The following is a 24,862-nucleotide window of genomic DNA, read 5'->3' as shown; positions in this document are numbered from 1 at the left end:
GTGCCTGTGGGGGTTTTAGCGAAAGAAAGCAACTGCACATGTCTTTTCCCTGGATACTTTAAGATCCTTCCCCTCTCCCCTACCCTAAGCGAGACCAGAGACACCTTAATGGCTCAACAGTGGAGAGGCAACAGAGCCGCAGGGGAAAGGGAACAGCCCACACAGACGTATTCGCCTGAGCCAACATGTGTCTAATCACAGCAATTAGGGAAAGCCAACAAGAAACAAGGTTTTTTACCTTCAGCAGCTTCTGTAAGGCAAAGGACCAGCATGCAGCATGCAAAGAAAAACAGTGTGTTAGCAAATAGTCATCAACTGAGCCCGCCAGGCCCTCGGGAAGGGACTGCGGGAGGCAGGGGTTTATGAAGATGAGCAGGGAAGAAAACACGATCACATTTGGCTCTGAGATACAAAAAGTGCACAGTCTCAAAGGAATGTGTTTGTGGATGCCATCACACTGACAGAGACCCATGGGGGTCCTACTGTGCATATGGGCACTCAAGCGCATGCACGTGCACGCAGCACACACACACACAAACACACACACACACACACACACACACACACACACCACAGGCACACACACACACACACACACACATACCCCACAGGCACATCAACACTCAGACAGCCTTCTACCTGCAGACACAACTGAGAAGGGTCAGAGAAACCTGGACCCGAGTCCTCAGAGAACAAGCACTTCTCTCCACACACTCACACCCTTCTGCCCAACAGTCTGAAGGCCACCTCTTTAACCCAAAGCTGGTCTCATAAAGACCACACACCCGGTCACTTGTTCCCGCATGCACCCACCCACAGCTGCTGCTGCTTCCCAGCTCCTGCTAAGCAGCCCTTTCTTGTCTCTAAGCAGACAGTGAGAGCAAGAGCCAGAAGTGCTGTCCAGAGCCAGCATCCCCTTTTGCAAGGCGGGAGGGGGAAATGGGTGAAGAGCTGCTATAATCCTGGCCTTTCCGTGAAGATTTTTCCCAAGAAGATTCAGATTGTACCATCCACAAGCATGGATCGATCCCAAGTGCTAAGTCCATCCATCGCCAGGTGCCTGCTGCCCCCTAGTGACCGCCACCCTGACGTGCAGGAGAAAGAGCAGCAACTACCAAACTACCAAAGATGGGGAAACTGGCCTCAGGAAGCCCCAGGTTCTAGATGCGAATGAGAAGGAAAATTGACGAGGGTGGGGTGGGGCTCTAGGAAGCCCCACAGCTCTCAGGCTCTTCTATCTTTGAATAGAGCTTCTCCTTAGACCAGTTCTCCATGCCATGAGAATGAGCCCAGTGCCCAGAAGCCCAGGGAAGCACCAAGACAAGACAGCCAAGCAGGGCCCTACATCCCAAGGTTAGTTACCGTCTTGCTCCTCAAGGGGCTCTATCAGGAAGGGAACGAGAAGGAGAGTCACTTGCCACTCTGGGGGAGTACCTTCCATCCCTCAACCCTACATCCAAGCCACCTACCCGCTCGCTCCTCACTCTGTCTTGAAAGCTAAGGCCAAGAAAGCCTCAAGCCATCATGGACAGAGAGATGTTTCTCTAGCCTGCTCTGTTGTAGAGTTCTGAGACAGCGTACAGGTCAAACCATGTGTGGGGGCGGGGGAAGGTTGTCTGGTGACAGCCGAATGTTAAGACTTAACGTGTGGGACAAGAACGAACAACAACACAAACAGGTAGGGACCTCCAAGGCATTCTGGGTAACAGGACAGGCTGCCCATTACCTTTGGTAGCTCCAGCAGCCCCCAGGTGGTAGATGGAAGCCAGGATGAGCCAGCAGGTCTTCTGTTCCTCGGGGGAGATGGCCAGCACCTTCATGGCAGCCTGGAGCTTACTGAACTGCTGTGCAGCCTTCTGCTTCTCCTCAGGCTGGAGGGCAGAGAACAGCGCTGGCTCTGAACCTCAGGAGGCTTCCTTTCCAGTGTCCCCCACACTGTTGCTCCCACTGGGAATGCAGGGCCAGGCTAGAGCCACCCCTGAGGAACCATCTGCCAGTGGAGGCTTCTAGCCCCAGAGACACCAACTCAGACCCCAGTGGCGGGCTCTCACCTTGGACAGTGGCACAATTCCAAACACATTGTTCTCTGCCAAGTGGTTCAGGTGGAGCTCTGTCCTAGGGGTACAAATGAGACATCAGCGTGAGGCTTGGTCCCTAGGCCGAGGCCGTATCCCTGTCAGGGATGACAACTAATCGTAGCTTTCAGACTGAGTTCTGTCTGCCCATCACCCCAGTCATCCAGCCAGGTCTGCCTCATTTCCTCACTGGATTGGATGCCTCCACAGGACATCGACCTCCCTAGAAGAAAGGGTGTAGTCAGAACCCCGGAGAGGGACAGGGAGCCTGCGTGAAGGACACATCTGTGCCTCTGCTGTATAGGGAGCTGAAGGGGGGCCCAGAGCCACCTGCTTGGCCTCGAGCAGGGAGCCAATCTGAAGGCATAAATGGAAGACCATGGTAGAAGTTATCCAAAGAGCGGCTGAGGGCCAGCTGGAGGTACTGGAGAAGGCCTGGCTTTCAGACCAACTCAGCTTACCGCAACTGCACAACCCTGCCTTCATCCTAGTGACCTTCTTTCCCAGACCTGGAGGCAACTGAACACTGAGGGGCCAGTTGTGTCCCTTTCATACGGCATGACCCCAAGATTTAAGACCAAGTAATTCCTAAATGGCAAGACCTGTGTCTCTATAATCTCATCATCCCTAGGGCCCAGCTTGGAGCCAGCGCACAACAGGTGACAGCCACAGGCACTGTGGGCCAGAAGCTGGCAAGACCCACAGTCCTAGTCAGTGGGCTGGAGCCCACAGCCCCATTAGAGACCCCATCCCATCTCACCTGAGGGTGGCATCCCCACAGGCCAGCAAGTAGTAGAAGACATTGAAAGTAGCCTCACTGGCTGGGCGCCGGGCCACACGCAGCTTCTCCAGGAGCATTGTCTGTGGCACAGGAGAGGTGAGGGAGAAGGGTCACATTCTTGCCACCCACGATCCTCCAAACCCAGAGAACCAACAGGCAGCCTATTCCCAGGGGCTCAACCACCTTCCACTTCACTAAGATCAGCAAAGGCAGAAACCGGAGCCAGGCAAAAGAAGAAAGTCCCAACTCCTGGTGGAGGTGGGCTCCACCATGCCCAGTGCCCCAGAGTCAGCCTTTCCAGGGTGATGGACACTTATGACAGAAACTTCATTTAGCAGATGGCAAGATGGCTTAGCAGATAAAAATGCTTGCCACCAAGCCTAACCTGGATTTAATCCCTAGGACCCACATGATGGAAGGAAATAACCAACTCCAGCAAGTTGCCCTCTGACCTCCATGCTGTAGCACGCTGGTGTATGTATACATACATATGTACACATAAATAAATGAATAGACATAATTTTTTTTTTTTTTTTTTGGTTTTTCGAGACAGGGTTTCTCTTTATAGCCCTGGCTGTCCTGGAACTCACTTTGTAAACCAGCTGGCCTCGAACTCAGAGATCTATCTGCCTCTGCCTCCCGAGTGCTGGGATTAAAGGCGTGCACCACCACGCCCGGCTTGACATAATTTTTAAAAAAGAACTTTCATTCAGTGTGAAGAGATCACTGTGCCTGGGCCTGACTTTATTATCAAGTGTGCAGCACTAGCCTGACATAAGTCCTAAGTGCCTGGGTCTCAGAAAGTGGGCAGAGCGGGGTGGGGTTCCCAGCAGTACAGTGGAGAGGGGGAAAGGAAATGGGCAGGAGACCTGGAGGGCAGAATGGGGACAGCCCTGGCCAACCCTGCCTGTGCTGTCATAGGATCCATTTCATCAGGCAGAATCCTGGAGAGGGTGACCCAGGGGTCCATCTTTGCTCTCTAGGCCTGGGCAATGCCCCTTACCTGGATGGAGGCCGAAGCCACCTGGCCAGCTTGGTCAAAGTCCAGGGAGAGGATCTGGGAGAAGCGGGTGGCACTGCCATTCATGATGGTGGGGCTGTTCCCAAAGGCTTCCAGGAGGGTGGACAGAGCCTGCCACTTCTCCACTGCAGAGCACAGAGCCAGAGGACATCAGGAAATCCAGGGGGAAAGAGGCGGCACCTCAGTGGTCTTCTGTCCCCACACCCCGGCCCCGGTCTGTTTTCCCTGCTGCCCGCCTCACCTGAGAACACCTTGGTCCCACTGGTACCCGCGATGGTAGCCAGATACTGCACCAGATGCTGAAAGCTGGTAGTCTTGCCACTGCCACTACTACCCAGAAGGACAATGGACTGGTCCTGACGACTCATCAACATCGCCCTATATGCAGTCTGGGCTACAGCGTAGATGTGGGGTGCCATGTCCTCCCGCCGACACCCCTTGAACATGTGCATCACCTAGAACAGGAGAGGCATAGGGGGAAGGGAGAGGCTCTCAGAGCTGGGTCCACCTGCTCTTACCTCTAGGACTTGCATGTTTCTGTAATGTCACTCTAGAGATGCCCAGGTATTTGGAGGGCCAGGCCATGCATGGAAATTCAGATATTTGTCAACTCTACTAAAGACTACAGGATATCCCTCTGTCCCCGCCCTTGGACTCTTCTGTCGAGGTCAACTATGAATTCAGTGGATACAAAAGAGGAAGGGTAGAGAACCGGAAAGGTAGGATAAGGCAGGTGGGTGGGGCCATAGGAGCACACCTTCTCTGAATACACAGCAGGAGCCCCTCGGGTGCTAAGGACAAGCAGGCTGGGGCCAGCATAGGTGTGTAGCAGGCTAGCCCCATAGCGCTGGCGCAGTGTATGCAGGACGCTAGACTCGTTGAGGTATACCAGTGAGGCCAGATCTTCTAGACGGTCACATGAAGGAGCATTAGCCTGGGAAGACAGACAATGAAGACACAGGTCCCGACTCCATCACAGGGGACAGGCCTGCCCTGCCTCTGTCCTCCCTTGACAGATGCTCCTTCCAACCTTCTCTATATCATCTTCATCCACATCCAGGATGGCTCCGTCATGGTCCAGCTTCACACGCGCCTTCCCCTCGGGTAGGCTGAGCTCCTCAGACTTGAGCTGGCTGGCTGCAGGACAGGGTTAGTTGGACCTGGGTCTGGGCAGCTCTACTGCTCTCCTTAGGCTTCTCATCCTGTTTCCTAGCCCACTGGCTCACCAGCCTCTCCTTGCTCACTACCAGGCCTTACCAGGGGCAGAGGCATTTCCTCATGCCAGTTCTGACTCAAGTCTCACCATCTATAACCAATGTTCAGACTCACCTAAGGAGAATCCATCTCTATGGACCAGCCACACCTTCTCCGTCTCATACCAGGCCTCTTCAGCGGCAATCTGCTCTTCCGTCTTGGCCTATTGGAGGGGGCGGGGGGACAAACAGACATTGCTTTAAAAGATCAGAGACAAGGATAGAAAAATGAGGATACAAAGGAGGAAAGGGCTTCGAGTTGAGCCACTGAGCAAGTGGAAAAGTCAGGTAGGAGACACGGGACATGGGCCACGGGCGTGTGAGAGGTTAGGAAAGGAGGGTAGGAAGCCAGGAACACTGAGGACAAAGACAGTGAGATTAGGGTTGTAACTTTGAGGGTTCAGGCACACAGGAACAGTGAGATCTGCATCCTGACTCGAGCCCTGAACTCTGGGCCACAGTCACAGGTTCTTTCATGCCAAAAAAAAAAAGGGCTCTTCCCCTAAGATGGGAGGAGCCATTTCCTGTATCCTAGAACTCTGCATTATGGAGTGATAAGAGGCCCTGGGCTCTAGCCTGAAGATGCTCTATGTGGCAAGGGCACAGTGCCCTTCTCCTCCAAGTCACAGTCCACAGAGGCCCCTTTGTTGACTTGGAAGATTGTAGCTGCACAAGCCTAGTGGGCATATTAGTGTCACATGAGGACACAGGGCAGCAGGGGCACATGGGACAGAGCTGACTGGTCAAAGACAGGGCGCACAGAAGTGGGTGTGAAAGGGCTGGGAGGTCAGAGGTCACCAATCAAAACAGGCATTCATAAGCACTGTCAGAGTGTCAGAGTGTCTCAGATCTGACACCGTCCAATAAGAACACTTGAACTAGGAAACAGTGGCACCAGAGGAACTGGGACCAAAATGGGGACCTAGATACCATGGTTATCGGGCTCCTCGGCTGCAAAATGTCAACAATGTCATGGCACCTTGAGGGAGGCTGGCCACCTAGACACAGACCAGCCCTCAGACTTACACTGGTTCCAACACTTTCCCCAGATGGCAACCCCCAGATTCTCACCCTTTCTCATGAGACCCCAAATGGAAGCAGAGACACCATCCTATGCTACTGACCCCTGGGTCAGGGATCAGAAAATGGCGAGAACACGTAAGCAGAAATATTGTATAACCTTCGTCACATCCCTTAGATTTGAAAAGGAGGGAGATCAATAGGTTGATCGTAAAAAAAGCTGTCAATGTTTATCTAAGTGAGAAAATTTTAAAATGCTGGGTTTCTGATCTTTTAATTTTTGAAGGATTGAGCAAGGAGTGACCCTGGCACTCAGGAGGCAGATGCAGGCTCTGAGTTCAAGGCCAGCCTGGTCTATATAGGGAGTTCTAGAAGAGCCTATAGAGAGAAACTCTGTCTCAAAAAAATAAATCTCCAGTGTTTTTGTCTTTTCCAAAGCACATGAACCAAGCGAAACTTTTGTCCTGAGTGAGCATGTTCTGTGACCATGTGTGAGTGACATCAGAGGGTCATGGCCTGCCTGAGAACAAGTTCCTCACACTGACCAGGAGGTGGAGACAGAGACCGTCTCATCTTCAGGCTGGGCAGAAAGGTCTTTGGGTGGTTTCCTTACCCAGTGTGAGCAGGGCAGCAACCCCTGGGCTCCAGGGGCTGAGAGGCAAAGCTGGGGCCACGAAGTTCCCCCAAGGGCCACAGCTGCATCACCTCAGCTCCCCTGGAGACCCCAGAACAAAGTGGGAACCTAGAGGGAAGGAGGCCTTACACTCCAGCAGGAGGCCCGAGCACAGACGCCAGCCCAGGTACAGGGTGGGGGTGGTGGGTTGTCACTGGAGAAAGCAGAGGGCTCCTGGGTGGGGCAGGAGCACCCTACCTGGCTGTAGGCAGGAGAGGCGGCCTCGGGGTCCAGCTGCCAGCAGCAAGCAAAGAAAGAAAGAGAAAAAGGTGAAGACAGGTAGAGAGACCACTACAGGTCCCCTCCAGAAGACAACCCAAGACGCATGAGCCAGCACTCTGTTCCTGATATAGATTGGAAGTCAGGAGCACTTGCCCAGGATTGGGCTGCTGGCTAGACAGGAGAGGTCAGACCGAGAAAGGAAAGGTTCTTGTTATCATCAGACCCTACAGAAGGAAGGATCTTGTGGGTCATTCCTTGTGGCACACAGGCATCCAACACTCTGTCTCCAGCCAGTCTGACCTAGACTGGATATTCAGTCTACCCTGGATTAGTCTTGCTCTCCCACACTCCTGGTAGGCCAGGCCATCTCACAACACCCAAGGCCTGTAGCCCCATCCTCCTGCCTTCCCCCTGCCCCCTAGGATACCATTTTCTCTATGGCTACCAGACAGACACAAACCCAGAGGTGCCACTCCCCATGCCAAAGGCTACATTTCAGAGCTAACACAAGGGAACTGACAGCCTAAATCTAAGTCACAGTATTCCAACCCCCATTGCACCGAGTTCTACACCTGGGCAGGCACAGTGACCCCACTGCAAGCAGAGGCCTCCCAGCTCCAACCCTAGCTACCTGTCAAGTGCCCAACCCTTGAGACAGACTTGACCTTTACACTACATTCTGGTTACTTAAAGCCCCCCAAAGCCTTGCTGGCAGAAATGGGAGCCAGGCAAGCCTTGGACATTGCTTGTTAGAAATGAGAAGGGTTAATATTCACAGGGGTCTAGACACGGGGCATCAAAATGTGAGACGCTGACTCCTGCCTTGTCAGATGCCAGGCCATCATACCAATGAGCATCCTCAAAGTAGGAGACGGGGGGGGGCTAGAGAAGGAGATGGGATCCCCAGCTATGAAGCGCCCCTGTGTGGTCACAGGGCCCTGGGCTGTCGGCAGTATCAATATTCCATAGAGTTCAGCTTTCCTTTCTTCAACCAAAGAGCCATTGTGAGGGCTCACAGATAGCCATGGAGTATCCTGCTATCACACACATGCACACGCACACGCACACACACACGCGAACACACTGTCCAGTCACCAGCTTTGGGAAGAATAGGGCCAGGGACTGGGAACCCTACACACAAGGGAGGTGGCATTACAGAAGCTGTGAAGATCCTCTCAAGTCGCTGGTGTGCCTCCTCTGCAGGACTCAACCGGACCTCGGGGTCAGCTCCTGTCTAAAGGTTAAGCCACTATTAGTTATGGCCTGGGGGGACAGTGGGGGCACCACATGCCAAGCTCTTAGCCCAGGAAGCCACTGGAACCCAGTGCAGAAGTGGAGCAGGGTCAGGGAGACAAGCCGAGTGCCAGTTTGAGTTTTGAAACTCTATGGTATGAAAAAGGAACAGGTAGGTACCTGTGAGAGACCTGGGATTACCTCTTCCTATGGCTCTAACTATTGTACCACCCCATTTACTCTTGTCCCAGGATGAACAAGAAATGAACTCCAGGTCAAGACATGTCTCAGCCCCCAACTCCACCCTAGTGCAAAAAGAAGGTACAGAGAGCTGGAAGGAGCCACAGCCCAGGGCAGGCACATGACACTCCCTGGCTACTTATAGGTTCCCCAAGGAACCGAAGTTCAGCTGCTACCCTGATCATCATGCCAGAAAGCCCCTGCCAACTCTTCCCTGTGAGATAGGAACACACTGCCCTGACAGAGCAGGACAGGAGGGTGGGGAAGGGTGGCACTTGGCATTCCTCCACATCCTGCAATACCCAAGAAGAATGGGGGCAAGGCAGCTTCCAGGAAAGACGGCTACCAAGAGGAAGCACACAGTGAGTGTCTAAGGTCCCTCAGGCTGTGCCCTGGCACCCACATTATTCCTCCCCTAACTACAAGAAAAAGTTAGGGAAAGCTGAGAAAAGCTCAGGGGGGCGGAGTGAAAGTTATTGTCACTCCCAACACACATCCTACGGGACCTCAGCAGAACACACGAGGTGGAGGAGCTTGAAAAGAACAAACTCTAACTCAAGACCAGACAGGGAGCCAACACCTGTGAGGCTAGGATAGTGCGGCTACAAAGGGGCTCCCTATGCCTACCTGGCACCCAGGCACAGGGCTTCCCAAGGAGGGTGGATGTTCAGGCCAGGCCTGAAGAAAGTGGCGATGGCACTAGTGACTGTCGGCAGCATGACTATTGGTCCTACCATCCTGGGTACCTGGTGTACCTGGTGCCAGGGAGCAAGCTTGGCGTTTGACCTGCATCTTGTCTAATCAGCACAGTCACCACTGGACGCAGGCATCACCCCTTGTTTGTAATTCAAAACTCTAAAGAGTCCCCCAAACAAAAGATTTTTCTCAATTATTCTGGTGGCAAAAGACACATTGATCTTTTATCGTCCTGATGTGAGACTATTCACGGGTTTGCCTTGGACACAATCACACAAGGTGGTTACAGGTGGCTACTTGTATGTATGCCATAAATCATTCCAAGATATAAAAATGACAAATTCCCAGTACTTTTTTTTTTTTTTTTTTTTTTTTTTTGGTTTTTCGAGGCAGGGTTTCTCTGTGTAGCCCTGGCTGTCCTGGAACTCACTTTGTAGACCAGGCTGGCCTCGAACTCAGAAATCGGCCTGCTTCTGCCTCCCAAGTGCTGGGATTAAAGGCGTGCGCCACCAGGCCCTGCTAAATTCCCAGTACTTAAGGCGTCACAAAAGGGACTAAGGACCTACATTACCTACATTATAACTCCCCACTTGACAACAGACAGGCCCTTGGTGATGAACCTTGCAGAAGTCTCCCAGAGGGTGTGGCTGAGGATGTGAGCCTGGATCACCTGACTTAAGATGCCTGTCTGCACCCTGAGCTCATCAGCTAAGACTCAGGTTTTCGGCTCTCATGGAAAGGCCTGTAGCATGCTGGTAAGCAGTTCCCACCTTAGCAAGCAGGCCAGAGTCCAGGCCATCGCTCACTCTGACACAAGGTTAATGAAAGTCATGCAGCCCATGCCATGGGTGGGCACATCACCCCGGGCCAGCTTTGATCATGCAAGGCTCCTTCAGGCTTGAGGAAGCCACTGTGAGGGTGCTAAGCCCTGCAGTAAGAGTAGTGAGGGGCCTAGGGGGTTAGTGGCACACTCTGGTACCTCCTGCTGCACGTCAGAGGCTGGTGACTTGGCCTGCTGTTTTCCAGAGGGGTTCAACTTCGGGCCAGCCAAGTTTGGGTCAGCCAGCTCTTGTGCTGGGGCTGGGGAGCACCGCTTATTTGGGGTCTCAGGCTTGGCTGGGGATCCTGCTTTCTTTGGGGAGTCCACCATGTCTGGAGAGCCTGATTTTCCAGTGGAGGCTGGCTCCTGGCTGGGGGCCTTCTCCCCTTTCCCAGGAGGCTGCTTGCCGCGGGACTTGTGGTCCTTGCCTCGGCCCCGAGACATCAGACTGCGCAGGCCTACAGAGAGCTCATCCTTGGCTGCCTCCTTCTTTGTTTCCGGCTTTGGTGGAGCAGGAGGAGGAGGAGGTGGTGGTGGGGGCTTGGGACTAGTGGCTGCCTTTTCTCCCTTCTTGCCTCTTGCTGGGTGCTCAGGGGACCTGGCTCCTCGGCCTGGAGGCTCCTTGGCAGTCCCAGGCTCCTCACCAGGCAGTACTTTGCTGACCACCTTCCTCACTGCATTCGCCACCCGCTTCCGGGACAGGCCTTGGGCCTCTTCATTTGGGCCCTCGGCTGAGGCAGCCCCTAGGCCGTTCATAGTGAGCGTGGGTTCGGGACTCTTGGCTGTCTGGGAAGTCTCTGAGGGTACCGGGCTGGTGGCAGGCTGAGGACTCCTAGGTGGAGCACTGCCGTCCTTAGAGCTGGCCTCTGGCTACAGTCACATAAATAAATGAGGTCATGAGTAGCAACCCCACAGCCCTACCCATGTCATGCACACAGGATGAAAGGGGGTGTGGCCTCGGGCCCCAAAACCTATCTTCCATTCGCCCACCAAACAACACACGGATCCAAAAGCTCCCTTCTCTCTCCCAGTACTCCTCTCTCCACCTTCTAGAGTCTAGACATCTAGACAGAACAACGGCATCGAAAACCTTGGCTTCTCTTTCTCATAGATCACCCTGCTGCTACCGCCAGAAGGTGTGAAGGGTACTGAAAACACTAACACAAGGGACCCCCAAGCCCATGAGCACCTTAAAATTACTGTCTTTATGTCAGAATAGCAACCAAGGCCCAATCCACCGCACCCCATTCCCTTATAGCCAGTAGATCCGGAGGGTAATCTCCTTGGGGCTCCCTGCCTTCGCCATCCTTACCTCCTCATCACTCCGTTCTCTAGGCAGTCAGACCCACAGTCTGACCACCCTGAAGGAAGAAATTGACAAGGTACTCCTCCTGAGTCAAGCTCCTCCCCCAACCCAGTTCTTCTGGCTGCTGGCCACCGTCTCCCCTTCACCTACACTCTTAGTTGCTGCAGATGCCCAATGCTGGCACTGTCTCCCTCCTGCAAATGTCTCATGGGTTAGAGACTCTTACCTCCCAGAGGGCTTGTGTAGAATGAGGGAAGGACGGCAACTTGGGCCCACAAAGTGTTAAGAAGCCACGCTACACTCCACAGGGAGCAGGGTCCTGGCTCAGCTGGGTGGCTACCAGCCTCTGGGCATTCAGGAGTTGCCTGGTGTAGGTTGGCACTCTCCATCTAGGGTACCCACTCCCTCCCTGACACTCAGCCAGGAACTGTCTGGGGAGGCAAGAGGCTGCTACTAAGGAGGGCCACGCTGGCTAATGACAGGGCAGTTTCCTGCAAAGCTAACCACACTGCCTGTGGTTGGAGACGAGGTCAATCCAGGAGCTGACCAGACAGTGACTTGCTACCCCCTGAGCTGTATAACTCAGTCCTCGATCCCCAGAGCAACCGTGATTCTAGATCGCACCACTGTGAAAGTCTGGCTGCCATGCCTGTTTACAGACTCACAGATGACAAACCTGCCACATTCAGAGGGTGCGTCACCTTCTGAGCATGGCTGAGTCCAGGCCTCTGGCTCTAGGGAAGTTCTACTGAGGGGGTAGAGAGAGAATGCTGCATGCTGACTATTCTTCAGATTCTTAGGCCAAGAGTATTGGGTGTCATGAAGGGGACTGTGGAACTGGCCATAGTCCCAACTGCCAGGCCCTTCTCCCATCCTATTCCTGACTTCCTTCCCATCCCCCACAAGTAGAGATGAAGGCACAATAGTACTTGCTAGCACCTACATTGTATTTTGCTTACTAGACACTCTCCTATGCACTTTACATGTTAGATAGAAAGGAAAAGAATCTGGGCTACTCTGCAGCTCCACCTGTCTCAAACACATCCCTTAGAAATTGCAGGTTAGCCTTAACCTTCTGAGATTGTTTACAGTTTCCAAGGGAGCCACAAGACTGTTCCTAATGTCATCTAAGCGAGTAGGGACAGCAAGGACAGTTTGCCCATCCTGAAAATGTCCTGCATCTTCTCTTGGACACACTGCTCAGGAGATAGCTTCCCTCTCACCCTATAAGAGTTCAGCTTTATTCAGGGTCTCTGTCCCAAGGTGGTAGGGTATGGCGACATCGGGCATCTGTGGGCACAGAGGTTGTGCACAGAGCAGCTGAGGGGTGGGGTGGAAGCGTCAGCAGCAGCTGTCTTGAATGCCTCTGTCTCTCTGTGTCCTTATCTTGGGCCACCCAGCGCAGGCTAAAGAATCCTAACAGCTGAGCGTTCATTTGGTCCGTGCTCCCTGACCTGAGAGTGCTCCCACACTGCCTGTCCCCAAAGGTCCAGAAAACCAAACCTGAAAGTAATCAACTAAAGGGGCTGGGGTGGGCAACAGAGGGTGGGCCCCAAAGCACCTTAGCTCCCCTCTTCCCTTTCTGTACCCAAAGTGGTGCTACACACTGTATCTTCCACCCCACTGCTGACTTTCCCTCTAACCACACCAACAACACTGGATGGGACAAGGCCAACCCAACACACACACACACACATCTCAGGGAAGCACTTACAGCCCCTTCCTCTTTGCCTGGAGGGCCGGGTTTTGGCACACCTTTGTCCTCCTCTTTAACCTGAGGGAGCAGACAGAGAAGTCACTGGCAGGTCAAAGCTGGGAGAAAAGGTCTAGGGGCCTTCTCTCCTTGGGAAGCAGAGCGGGACTGGGGTTGGGTTCAGAGGTCTGAGCAAGACATCTCTATTTCTGAGATTGAAGCTGCCCAGAGACAGTGTTGTAAGAATTAAGAGTCTCTATGAAAGTAAAATCCCAGGATGCTCGGGGCTCAGTAGCCAGCCCACAGCCCACTGGGGCTGGCAGAGGTCCACCACATCATGATCTCAGGGTCACAGAATTGCCATCCATGCAGATGGGGCAAGGAACGCCAAAGTAAGGTAAGATGTGTAGGGGAGAGAGATCCCTGGCTGGGGTGGGGGTTTGTGCTACAGTCGGAGCCAGCAGCCTGAGTCAGACAGAAGGTGCAGTCAGGGGAAACAGCAGGCGCTGTCACTGTCTGGGAAAGGACTGGTGATGTGGACACTCTGAGGGCTCTTCCAGTGCAAAGTCAAGCTGGGAATGGACTCCAAGGGGCTGGGCCCCAGAGTCAAAAGAGCCCACTCTTCTAGCACCTCTGCCTCCTAAATGCAGGCAGCCCCAGGAGACTTAACGTCCCTTCCTTGCCCAGGCAACCCCACGACAGCCTCAGCATGCCTTTCTTTCCTGCAGAGTAGGAAGACAGGAGCCCAGGAAGAAGATTTGACTTCTAATGGAAGATATTCTTAGCAACATCCAGAATCAATTATCTAATAGAGAAGTGGGGCTGTTCATTTTCAACCAAGGTCCATGGTCAATTTTGAGCTCCAATTAGCAGTGCCTGGACACTGTCCAGCATGGTGGCCACTGCAGTATTGAAGCCACATCTTGTCTACGATGCATATTCAATGGGTCTAGGGTTCAGTTAGTTCTCATTGACATGGGCAAGGCAAGGGAAGATGGCAAAGACTCGAAGAGGAAACCTTCTTACTTCAGAAGCTGGGGTCTGTGCAGAGAAGGGGAGGGGGAGGGTCCGTACAAAAATGCAGGGTGGCTAGGTCTGTACCTGCCGTCCTCCTCAGCAAGGGCCACCATCCCTCCCCATGGGGATCACACCATGCATTAGCCCCTAGGCACACAGGTTAGAGCATATTAAGTATTCCCAAAGCACAGACACTCTCATTAAAGCACACAGTGCAGTTAGTTTGGCTTCGCATATGGCCCAGATTCTAAGTTCACTCGGAGTCCCTCACCAGCTCCAAATCCGTCCTTTCTCCAGTAGCCTGTGTCTGGGGACCCAAATGGCTGTCCTAGGTGAGGCATTGGGAATACTGGTTGCCCCCCAAAGTGCCTGGGACACTAGGCTCAGGTATGAGCTCAGCTCTGGATTTAGCTTCAGGCTGACTCACGCCCTCCCCACCTCCCTAAAGCTTCTGGCTGTGTAGGTCATTGTCCAGCCAGAGACTGTGCATGTGCACAAAGGCGTGCCCAAGTCTGCCACAGCCTGGATTACTCTCTGGAGCTAGCTGCCAACTGGCCTGACATCCCCACTAGCAGCTCCTTTCTTCTACCCACCTCATTCCCCAGACTCTGGGCTCCACAGGCATCACCGAGCCTTCCCCAGAACCCCACAGTCCCGGGGGTGAGGCTGAGCTGCAGGCTGTGGAAGGGTGTGGAGGGATTAGCTTGGAGAGGCAGCAGTAGCACAAAAGGCCGCTCAGCTTACCAGAGGTGGAGCTCAGGGAGGGGAGTGACTCAGCACAGAAGCCATCAAGACAGAAAAGGGCTCCCAAGCCACACTGGTCATTCTCCCTGCACCCCCAAATACACACGCATGCCCAATCCCTCTGTAGCTTCACCATGCTGAGCACATCAGAGAACCAAGATTTTGAAATCCAACTTTCCTTTTGCTCCCAGAAGGCAAACCGCGTTGAAAAGGCCATGGTGCTGGGGGGCAGCCTGTACCCCTGTACCCTGAGTCAGAGAAGAAAGAGGGGCGGGATCTCTCAGGGGTGCAGAGTCTTCCCAAAGGCCAGGACCCGCTGGGATGAATGCTGTGGGTGACAAGAGGAAAGGAGGCTAGAAGGAGGATCCCAAAACTCAGGGCGTGGAAGGACTGAGAAATAAACTGTGGGAAGAAGACGGAGGCAAGGTGGGTGTCGGACGGAGAACGTCTAAACTGGGAAGCTGTGTGTCCTCAAATAAGCTACTTTACCCCTCTGGGCCCGCCTGGAGAATTAGGAACTAGACTGGTCTAGATAATGAATAAAGTCACCTCCAGACCCAGAACTGAAGGAGTCAGGGAGGGGGATGGAGAGCCACTCCCTTGATTCTCCAGGAGACCAAGCAAGCCGCCTGGGGACCCCAGCACCCCTGCCTTCCACCTGCAACCCACGTGGCCTGGCAGGAGTGAGAGGCCTGTGGAATTTTAGCTTTCCTCTCTGCAGGTCCTCAGCACCAGAAATCTGCCCTTGCCCAGGGGAGCTTCTCCAAAGAGTTACTTAGATTCTATAGAATGAACGATCCGGTTTGCTCCTATAGCTGATAGTGATAAATAAATGGTTAGAAATTAGTTTTGTTTTGAAGTGCTGGGGATGGAACCCCGGGCCTCACACACACAAGGCAAGGGCTCCACCTATGAGCTACACGCTAGCCCTATTTTTAATCGGCTATGTTGGCAGAATTCTGTCTTACTATCCAGTCAGTATGCTACAGGTTTTAAGTTTAACTGACTCATTTGGCCTTGAATTCATGTCTACATTTCGGCACTTGTCCAGGGAGGTCCCGTATGACCCAGAAGGACACTGGCCACTAGACATCTGGTTCACTCCTCCACACTAGCTACTCCAGGGACTAGCCCTCTGATAGCATGTGGAGATCTCCCCAGAGGAAGTTGCTGCCTCTGTGCCTGGGGGAGAACCGCCTGAATCTCTCCTCTCTTTCCTTCAGCTGTTTAGGACCAGGAGCAGGCCAACTATATCCAATATGGAGCAGAGAAGGAACTCCAGCCCCAGGGCTGATGGCAGTGCCTCTGAAGCCGTGACTCCAGATGTGAAAACAGGTTTCTCCCAGAGCTAGAGACTTGCTGTGGATCAAGGGCTCCCAGAGAGGACTCTTGTCCCAGACTGGATATTTCTGCTCTAGTAACTTCAGCCATTTCCAGCATTAACTACTGAGTAAGGAATGCCTACATTTAAATGGACTCTATACAAGGTATTTAACATACATTTCCCTAATTATCTATTCATCCTTCCTCATCCATCCATTCAGTCTTCCATTCACTTATTTGTGTGTGTGTGTGTGTGTGTGTGTGTGTGTGTGTGTGTGTGAGTGCATGTAAGATCAGAGGACAACTGGCAGACTCTGTTCTCTCCAACCACGTGAATCCTGTGGAGCTCCCTCAGGCTGTCAGGCTAGGAAGCACTGCCTGAGCCACTGAGCCAACTCCCCAGCCCTTCCATTTAAAACTGTTTGAGGCAGAGTCTGCCAATGGAGCCAGAGCTCACTTTTCCAACTAGTCTAGCTGGCTGACGACTCCTGGGCCTCCATCTGTCTCCACTCTCCAGTGGTGGGTTACAGGTACACATTGCCTGCCACACTCAGGCTTTTTCATATGAGTTCTTGGAATCCAAACTCAGTTCTTATGCTTATACAGCATCTACTTAATGAGTCATCAGCCTAATTTATTTTATCATTTATTTTTTCTTTTGAGACAGAGAATTGCTTTGTAGCCCAGGTTGGCCTAGAATTCACTATATAGACCAGGTTTGCCTTGCTGAGATCGCCTTGCCTTAGCCCTCCTGGGTGCTGAAATTACACGTATGTACACCATACCCAGCTAACCCCAGATTTTCTAATGTAATCTTCTGACATGGAATCATTATTTTATTTTGCTGATGAGAAAAAAGAATTCTGAAAGCTATTATATCACATAGATGATATATGATGGGGCTTAGATTTTCTTCTTTTGTGGGACTTTTGTTTTTTGTTTTGTTTTGTTTTGAGGCAGGATCTCATATTGCCTATACCTGCCTCAATTCAATGTGCAGCCAAAGATGTCCATGGACTCTTGATCTTCCTGCCTCTAACTCCCAAATGGAGCTTGGGTTTGATCTAAAGTCAGTCCAACTCCAAAGTCTATACTGCCTCCCTCACCAGCTTCTCTTCCTCCGTGTGAGCCCCAGGAGATCTGGCTCAAGCCAAGGCACAGCTGGCAGTGTGGCTGCATAGGCATCCAATCTTTCCAAGCTGAGTTTCTGAATTTACAAAAGGGAGACTCCAGTATGTCCCCAACACCTTCTGAGACCTTGCCATCTCTCTCTCCGTGTCACTTCTAACCACTTTCCTCCCTTGGAAGAATGGAAAGGAAATCGTGCCCCTGATCACTCCCCTAAGCCATTTCACCCCTCCCCCTCCTCACAGCCAACAGCCCCGCACTCCCCCCCCCCCCACAGGCTTACAGAGAAGGACAGAGGGAGAGCTGCTGAGTGGCTCCTCAGTTAAGGGGAAGAGTTGGCATTCGCAGCCAGGAGGGGTCTTTTGTTGTTGTTGTTTTTCGAGACAGGGTTTCTCTGTGTAGCCCTGGCTATCCTGGAACTCACTTTGTAGACTAGGCTGGCCTCGAACTCAGAAATCGGCCTGCCTCTGCCTCCCAAGTGCTGGGATTAAAGGCGTGCACCACCACCGCTAAGCAGGAGGGGTCTTGGTAACTCTGACTGGGATTTCCTCCTGGCCAGGACTCTCTCTTACCCATCATACCATTCGGCTTTGACAAGTTGACAGTCATATAACAATGGAAGAAATGCGAGAGGAGGCAGGGTTCTTGGCCCAAAGCTCATCCCATCTGATCCCTTTCCCCCAAACACACTGCAGAGAATAAGGCTTGTCCATCCTGATTCTCAGAGATGTGACACAAACAAGAAAGGTGTGACTCCCAAACTTAGCAAAGATAAATAGATAGCAAACTCAGGGCCGGGAGACCAGGGTGAGGGAAGGCAGGGATATGCATCCTCTCTGGCCTAGCCAGCCCATCTGTAGGAATGGATGCCCAAATGAGCTGACGTCAAGAAACAAAGAGGAAAAGAAAACCCACAAGCTCCTGCAAGCACTTTTTCAGAGATGCACTCCACGGGACAGTCAAACTGCAAACAGCCCAAGGGACTGGAATAAGAGCTGGTTAGGGAAACAATGTCGTTAGCCTAACACATGGGTATGCTGCCATTTACAAAGACAAAGATGTGGACAATGAAACCATATGGAAAATTCCACACAAAATGACATCAATCAAAAAGAACGAGAACATAAATAGCATGCAAATGGTGATCATAATAATTTTGTAAATGTTGTAAATTAAACACAATAGACATACTTGCTATTTATTTTGCTGTGCAGTCGTTACTTACTGCTTGTTTTTATTGTAAAGATGGCTAAATAGTCAATAAAAGGGGGAGAAGGAAAGGAGATAATAATAGCTAGAAGCCTTTGTTTCCAAAGAGGAGAAATCTGCTGAGGCACTGTCTACCCTCTGCCCCAAAGTCGCCTGTTACTCAGGGAGACAAGGTGGGGGGTTTACCCTCTCCCTGTGTCAACACCCACAACCCTCCCTTAGCCACCACAAGACACTGTGTTAAGGAAAGGAGAGACCAGGGCTGGAGAGATGGTTCAGCGGTTAAAAGCGCTGGCTGCTCTCCAGAGGACCTAGTTTCAATTCTCAGCACCCACATGGTGGCTCACAACTGTCTGTAGCTCCCACTCCAGAGGATGTGGCGGTCTCACACAGGTATCCACGCAGTCAAAATGCCAATGCATATAAACATAAATCTCAGAAAGAAAGAAAAAAAAGAAAGAGAGAGAAAGAGAGAGAGGGAGGGAGGGAGAAAGAGAGAGAGAGAGTGAGAGAGAGAGGGAGGGAGGGAGGGAGGGAGGAAGGAAGGAAGGAAGGAAGGGAGAGAGAGAGAGAGAGAGAGAGAGAGAGGAAGGAAGGAAGGAAGGAAGGAAGGAAGGAAGGAAGGAAGGAAGGAAGGAAGGAAGAAAGGAAGAAAGGAAGAAAGGAAGAAAGGAAGAAAGGAAAACAGGAAAAGAAGGAAATAGGGGCGTTCAAAGACCCTGAGGATAATCATACCCACTGGGCAGCCCAGGAATGCCCAGCCTGGACGGATGCTGTTAAGTGTTACGTGTCTAAGCCAGACATCCAAGTCCCAAGAGCAGCAAGTAACTCCAATACAGAGACTGTGTCTCGAGGCAATCAAAATGGCATCAGTGGCAGAGGTAAGTGTCCAGCCTGTTGCCTTGTGCCAACAACATTGGCAATGCTCTCCCCTCTTCATCCCCATTCCAAGGCACACAAGGGAGCTCTCAAGAGAATCTCCCCTTGATGATCTCACCCCAGCACCCACTCATCTGAGGAGCAGGGAAGGGAAGAAAGAATAGCAGCAATGGCAGTGACTTCTTTGCAGTGCTGGGAATCAAACCCAGGGCCTCACCATGCTAGACAAGCCACCTGCCACTGAGCAGCAGGTCCAGCCAACAGTACATCTTTATTGAGCATCTTTGTGGTGCGAGGTGCTATGCTCAGCCCCTAACAAGCACTGTCCCATCTGATGCTCACAACATCCCTCTGAAGTAGACACCAGCATGAGTCTTGCTTCACAGATGAGCAAAGGAAGACCCAGGAGATCACGCGATTTTGCTACAGCCTCACAACAGCAAGTGACAGATCTAAAATGCACACTCAGACCTGTCCTCTAACAACCCTTTAGGGCTTACTTTAAAGGAACGTGGTCAGCTCTCCCCCATACCGCCCTTGTTCACCTATACCGTGGGCCTTCCACATCAGTGGCTGGAGCAACAGCTTGGGTGGAAAGCAGTAGCTTCCATGGCTCTCCACTCATGACCACTCTACAAAGCTGCTTGGAAAGGGGAGTTCTGCAGGGAAGGGCCTGAAGGCCACACTGCCAGCCAAAGGAAGAAAGGAAGAAGAGGTGGCCCTCTCTCGGAGCCAGCCTCTAGCGGAGCCCTCCCCCACAGCAGGGCGGAACAGAAAGCAGCAGAGAACCCTGGGCCACTGCCTACCCGCCTGGAGGAAGCAGGTGCCATGGGACAGCTTCCTGTCACCACAGCAGTTGCAGAAAGGCCAGGGTTTCCTCGGACAGACAGACAGGCCGCTGGAGGTCTCCCCTTTCTGAGGACACCCAAGGCTCCTCTACAGGGCACTTTGCCATCTGCTAGTGCCATTTCCCATGGCCCTGAGTCTGTGACAGACAAGGTGCAGGGTGGGTTGGGGAGTAGGCTGGAGCAGGAAGCACCCAGTTTCCAGAGTGAAGAGTTCCCTCCCACTGGCACCACCCTGCTCTGCCCCCACACACCTCCATGGCGGTGCCAGTCTGGCAGCTGGGACAGGGCAGTTCTTCGGGCACAGGGAGATACAAGTGCTATGGGCATATCTCAGGCTTCTGATACGCCTCCACACTGGGCCAGCTCACACTCTGCCAACTGCTGACTCAATTGAAAACCTTACCCTTAGTGGCTGGAGGGGCAGAGAGGAGGACAGGACGGTCTGGGAGGCAGCTATGTCTCTCCTCACTTGCTTTTTTAAGGAACTTACTTCTCTGGAATAATTTGCTAAAAGAGAGTCATGGGCTGGCAGGGTGCTGGAGTGGGTTAAGATCTTGTTGCTAAATCCTGAGGACCTGAGTTTGGTCCTCAGAACTCACTGGTGGGAGGAAAGAACTAACTCCCACAAGTTGTCCTCTACCCTCCACACACAAGCCAAGGTGCACATGCGTGTGCGCACACACACACACACACACACACACACAAATGAATAAAGATAAAAAATCTTCTTTAAGTTAAGATAAAGAGGCTCACAGACGGCATCTCTAGGATGCCCTGTGTATCTTTTCTAAGTATCCTGGCCGTGGGAATGGAAGAGGCCATGCTGGGTACTTCTTGAGGACAGTAAGAAGATTCCAGCCAACCACAAGGACCATCCCCTGTCAAGGCCATCTTTCCCATCTAGTCCAGAGTAAGAGGGCAGAGGGGGCTACCATAGCAGCCCAAAGCAGGACCAAATTCTCCAAAGACATGCCTGGGTTCCTAGGCTCTGAAGAAATGAAAGCCAGGCCGTCATCACTGTGGGAAAGGCATGCCTCAGTCTGTGGGGTGGTGGAGGCAGCCCCAGGAAACTGAGGTTTAGAAGATGGTTCCCCATCAAAGCTCCCCAAATCATGAGTCAGACCCAGTATGTATGTGCCTTGCCTCGTAGGGGCTCTGAGGCAGCTGGGGCCATGTACTGCTCTTTCAACCAAGTGACTGAGAGAGAGGAGCCCCAAGGCAGCCCCACCCCTTCCTCTCCACCTACTTCTGCCACATCTGGGGAAATAACAGGACGCCTTCCTTTCCTAAATGAGGAAACATCGTGGGGAGGCCGGGACATTTCCGGGGTTGGGGTCAGAAGGACACTCACCAGCATGGCTTGGCCTGGAGCAGCCCAGAACAAGGAGTCTCCTCTCTCTGCTGCTCCCGTTAGCAGCTCAGAATAGCACAGGCTGCAGCCCCGCCCCGGTCCCCTCCCTCTCCTAGGCCCCTCCCGCTGCAGCTGCCCAACCCTGCCAGAGCTGTGCAGACAGCAGAGGCTAGAGGACTGCGGGCACCAGGTAGGTCCACAGCCAGGGAGCAATGGGGTCTGGGTAGAAGGGAAAGGAGGCTCTTCAAATAAGGACATAGGTTGGGGATAGAGAGTGTCCTGGGGTTAGGGACAGGAGACAGGAAGGGTGGCACTTTCCTTCTGACACACTCAGCCTCCTGGACAGCTGAGCTGATATGGCCCCTAAAAATAGCAAAGGAATTTGAGACCTGCAGCCCCCGGCCCCACAGGCCAAGATTGAGACTAGCACATGCGCGTTTATATACACACACATACCAGCATGCGTGCATGAACTCAATCACAGCACAGTGTACTCGAGAACACTTCAATCATACGCCTAACTATGGCATCTAAGTAACTGTATAGAGACACTAACACTGCATTCAATATGACATACGGGGGCCCACCCACACTAGGCCCGGTTAGCAACCTCACAGCAGTCCTGTAAGGCCCAGCAAGAGCAGAGACCCCACAAGTTCAGCCTGAGTGAGGCCTCCTGCTGCTGCCTCGGTTAGAATAGACGCTTGGGAGACGTGCAGAGAATCATTTGCTCTCCCTCCATCCACATCTCCTTCTCCCACACACCAGCCAGCTGCTGCATAGGCAGAGGAGAGTGTGGTGGGTGGGGAAGGGTGGGGAGGGGTGGGGAGCTCCCAGCCCTGCAAACATAGGGAACTGGGGGTGCGGGGCCCATGAACAACGGTCGGTCATCAGTGAAGAACTTGTGTTCCTTGTTAGAAACTCCTGCCTGGCTCTAGTTAACAAGACCAGATACCCTGGAGGCTGAGATGGAGGCTGAGATGGGTGCTGAGGAAAAGACAGCAATGAGGGGAAAGACAGGGCCTGCCAAGTGTCTGTGGAAAATGGAGACAATCGTTGCTTCCTTCTTCCTTTCCAGGGAGGGAGGGATTGGAAAAACCCAAGCTCATCACCCACGGTCAGTTCTAAGTACCCGTGGTCCTGTAGCTACTGTATGCTCCAGAAAGAGAATGATAAGTACTGCCCAAAAGGACCAAACCCAGCTCTCCTACCTTTTTTTTGTTTGCAGACAGAATTTCTCTGTAGACCCCTGGATGTCCCGGAACTTGCACTGTAGACCAGGCTGGCCTTGAACTCAGTGATCTTCCTGCTTCTGCCTTACAAGTGCTAGTATCAAAGGTGTGCACCACTACTGCCAGGTCTGACCTTTCCGCATGACACTGTAACAGGTCACCCAGTCTCACCATCCCACACACATATGCACACACATGGACAGGCTATCAGGAAACATACTTCTTGCTTTCTAGGGAAGTGGTGCTTCTTCCTAGGGGGTCCCCGGGTCCTCCTGGGACAATGCAGCTGTCAAAGGTTCTGTATCCCCGGGTTCCTCTGAGCACAGCAATGCTCACTGAAGCCTTGAATGCTTCAGAATTCAGGCTTTAATATAGGATGTAGTGCCTAGACCTTCCCGTCTCCCCCTCTCAGTCTCTGGTTTAATTGGTGGGGGAAGGAGCCCTGAGCACTGGGATTTCTAAAACACTCCAGATGGTGTCCGTTTTGTTTTTAATGTGTATGAGTGTTTTATTTGTGTTTGTGTGTGTGTGTACATCTCATGTGTGCCTGATGCCCAAGGAAGTCAGAAGAGGGTGTCAGATCTCCTAGAGCAGGAGCTGTAGATAGTTGCAAGCCATCACATGGGTGCTGAGAACCAAACCCAGGTCCTGAGCCCTCTCTCCAGCCCCTGCTTTTGGTATTTTGTGAAGCAGTCCCACTTTATGGCCCAGGTTGACTTGAAACTCATTATATATCCCAGGTCACTTCAAACCCTCAATTAATCCTCCTGCCTCAGTCTCCCAAATGCTGCGATTATAGGCTTACACCACCATGCTTAGTATGTTTCTTTGTTGTTGTTTTGTTTTGTTTGAGAGAGAGAGAGAATCTGGGCAGTGGTGGCACATGTCTTTAATCCCAGCACTTGGGAGGCAGAGGCAGGAGTTCGAGGTCAGCCTGGTCTACAGAGTGAGTTCCAGGACAGCCAGGGCTATACAGAGAAACCCTGTCTCTGGGGGGGGGGGGGGGGAGAGAGAGAGAGAGAGAGAGAGAATCTGGCTAAGCAGCTTAGGCTGGCTTTGAACTTGAGATCCCTACTGTCTCAGGCTCTTGAAGCTGGGATTACAGGTGTGTGTCCTCCAAACCAGGCTCCTGGTGATTCTGGCTTAAGCCAAGGCTACTGAGGCAGATATAAAGCCTAGTAGTAATGTGCCCAACTGTTGGATGGGTGGGTGGGTGTCTGTGTAGCCATGGGCAGGTGACTTTAATTCCCCGCATCTCTACATTGAAGATTATGCTTATTCTGTTTCTTCCCAGTCAATAAGAGGCAAGGACGGGCTAGAAAAGATTTAGTTCTCAAAGTTTGGTCCCTGAACCTACAGCATCCACATCAAGTGGGCACTGGCATGCTAAAGCCTCACTCACTCCAGCCTCTGCATCCAGAGTGCTGGGGCCCAGCATTGAGGCTTAGCCAGGCTTCTAGTAATTCTGATACACATTACAGTCTGAGAACCACTGCTTGGGACTGCAGAGTTGACTCAGTGGTTAAGAGCACTGACTGCAGCCGGGCATGGTGGTGCATGCCTTTAATCCTAGTATACAGGAAGCAGAAATAGGTAGATTGCTGTGAATTTGAGACCAGCTTCATCAACATAGTGAGTTCTGGGACAGCCAGGGCTAATAGAAGGGGGCGCAGCCAAGCTGAAGCCACCAGGGCAGGGAATCTCACTCTTCGTGTAGCTGTCTGGTGGGTGTTCCCAACCCATCCCACCCCTGCTCTCTGCACCCCCTCCCCACTTCCTCCCTCTGAGCCTCCCTCGGGCACCTGTTGCTTCTGGATCCGAATAATCCGGGAGGCTCCCCACCCTGTGGCTGAGAACTGGACTGTGGCAAGGGCTGTGAGAGAGAGAGAGAGAGAGAGACTTTGTGTGTGTGTGTGTGAGAGAGAGAGAGAGAGAGAGAGAGAGAGAGAGAGAGAGAGAGAGAGAATGAGAGGGAACAGAGAGAGAGAGAGAGAGAGAGAGAGAGAATGAGAGGGAACATGTTTGTTGGGTATGACCATGCTACTACTCAATAAAGTTGCCCTGTGACTAAATAAATAAATAAATAAATAAGAATAGA

General features: G+C 52.4%; 1 protein-coding gene across 26 annotated transcripts in view; it reads right to left on the bottom strand.

The window, feature by feature from the left end:
* The window catches only part of Myo18a (myosin XVIIIA), a 102,749-nt gene that overhangs the window by 43,076 nt on the left and 34,811 nt on the right, over nt 1–24,862 (bottom strand). For 4 of the 26 annotated variants that reach the window (XR_003949466.1, XM_006533596.3, XM_017314624.2 and 1 more), the window contains exons 3-13: nt 6,914–7,057; nt 5,207–5,294; nt 4,908–5,014; nt 4,635–4,811; nt 4,119–4,332; nt 3,860–4,002; nt 2,836–2,936; nt 2,052–2,115; nt 1,727–1,871; nt 1,363–1,383; nt 239–250 (exon numbers count right to left, since the gene is read on the bottom strand). Coding sequence is in view for 25 of the 26 variants with exons in the window: in XM_006533596.3 (XP_006533659.1) it covers nt 239–250; nt 1,363–1,383; nt 1,727–1,871; nt 2,052–2,115; nt 2,836–2,936; nt 3,860–4,002; nt 4,119–4,332; nt 4,635–4,811; nt 4,908–5,014; nt 5,207–5,294; nt 6,914–7,057 (1,216 nt within the window). In the remaining variant the exon portion in view is untranslated. Of the gene's footprint in view, nt 1–238; nt 251–1,362; nt 1,384–1,726; nt 1,872–2,051; nt 2,116–2,835; nt 2,937–3,859; nt 4,003–4,118; nt 4,333–4,634; nt 4,812–4,907; nt 5,015–5,206; nt 5,295–6,913; nt 7,058–8,201; nt 8,280–10,193; nt 10,905–13,054; nt 13,115–21,532; nt 21,618–24,862 lie in introns of those variants that run through there. The other 22 variants (XM_017314622.2, XM_011249090.2, NM_001291213.1 and 19 more) reach the window with 15 other exon arrangements.

This window comes from Mus musculus, chromosome 11 (genome assembly GCF_000001635.26).
Source record: "Mus musculus strain C57BL/6J chromosome 11, GRCm38.p6 C57BL/6J".
NCBI lineage: Eukaryota > Metazoa > Chordata > Mammalia > Rodentia > Muridae > Mus > Mus musculus.
Note: the sequence above shows the minus strand (reverse complement) of the source record. Positions and strands in the feature narration are given on the sequence as shown.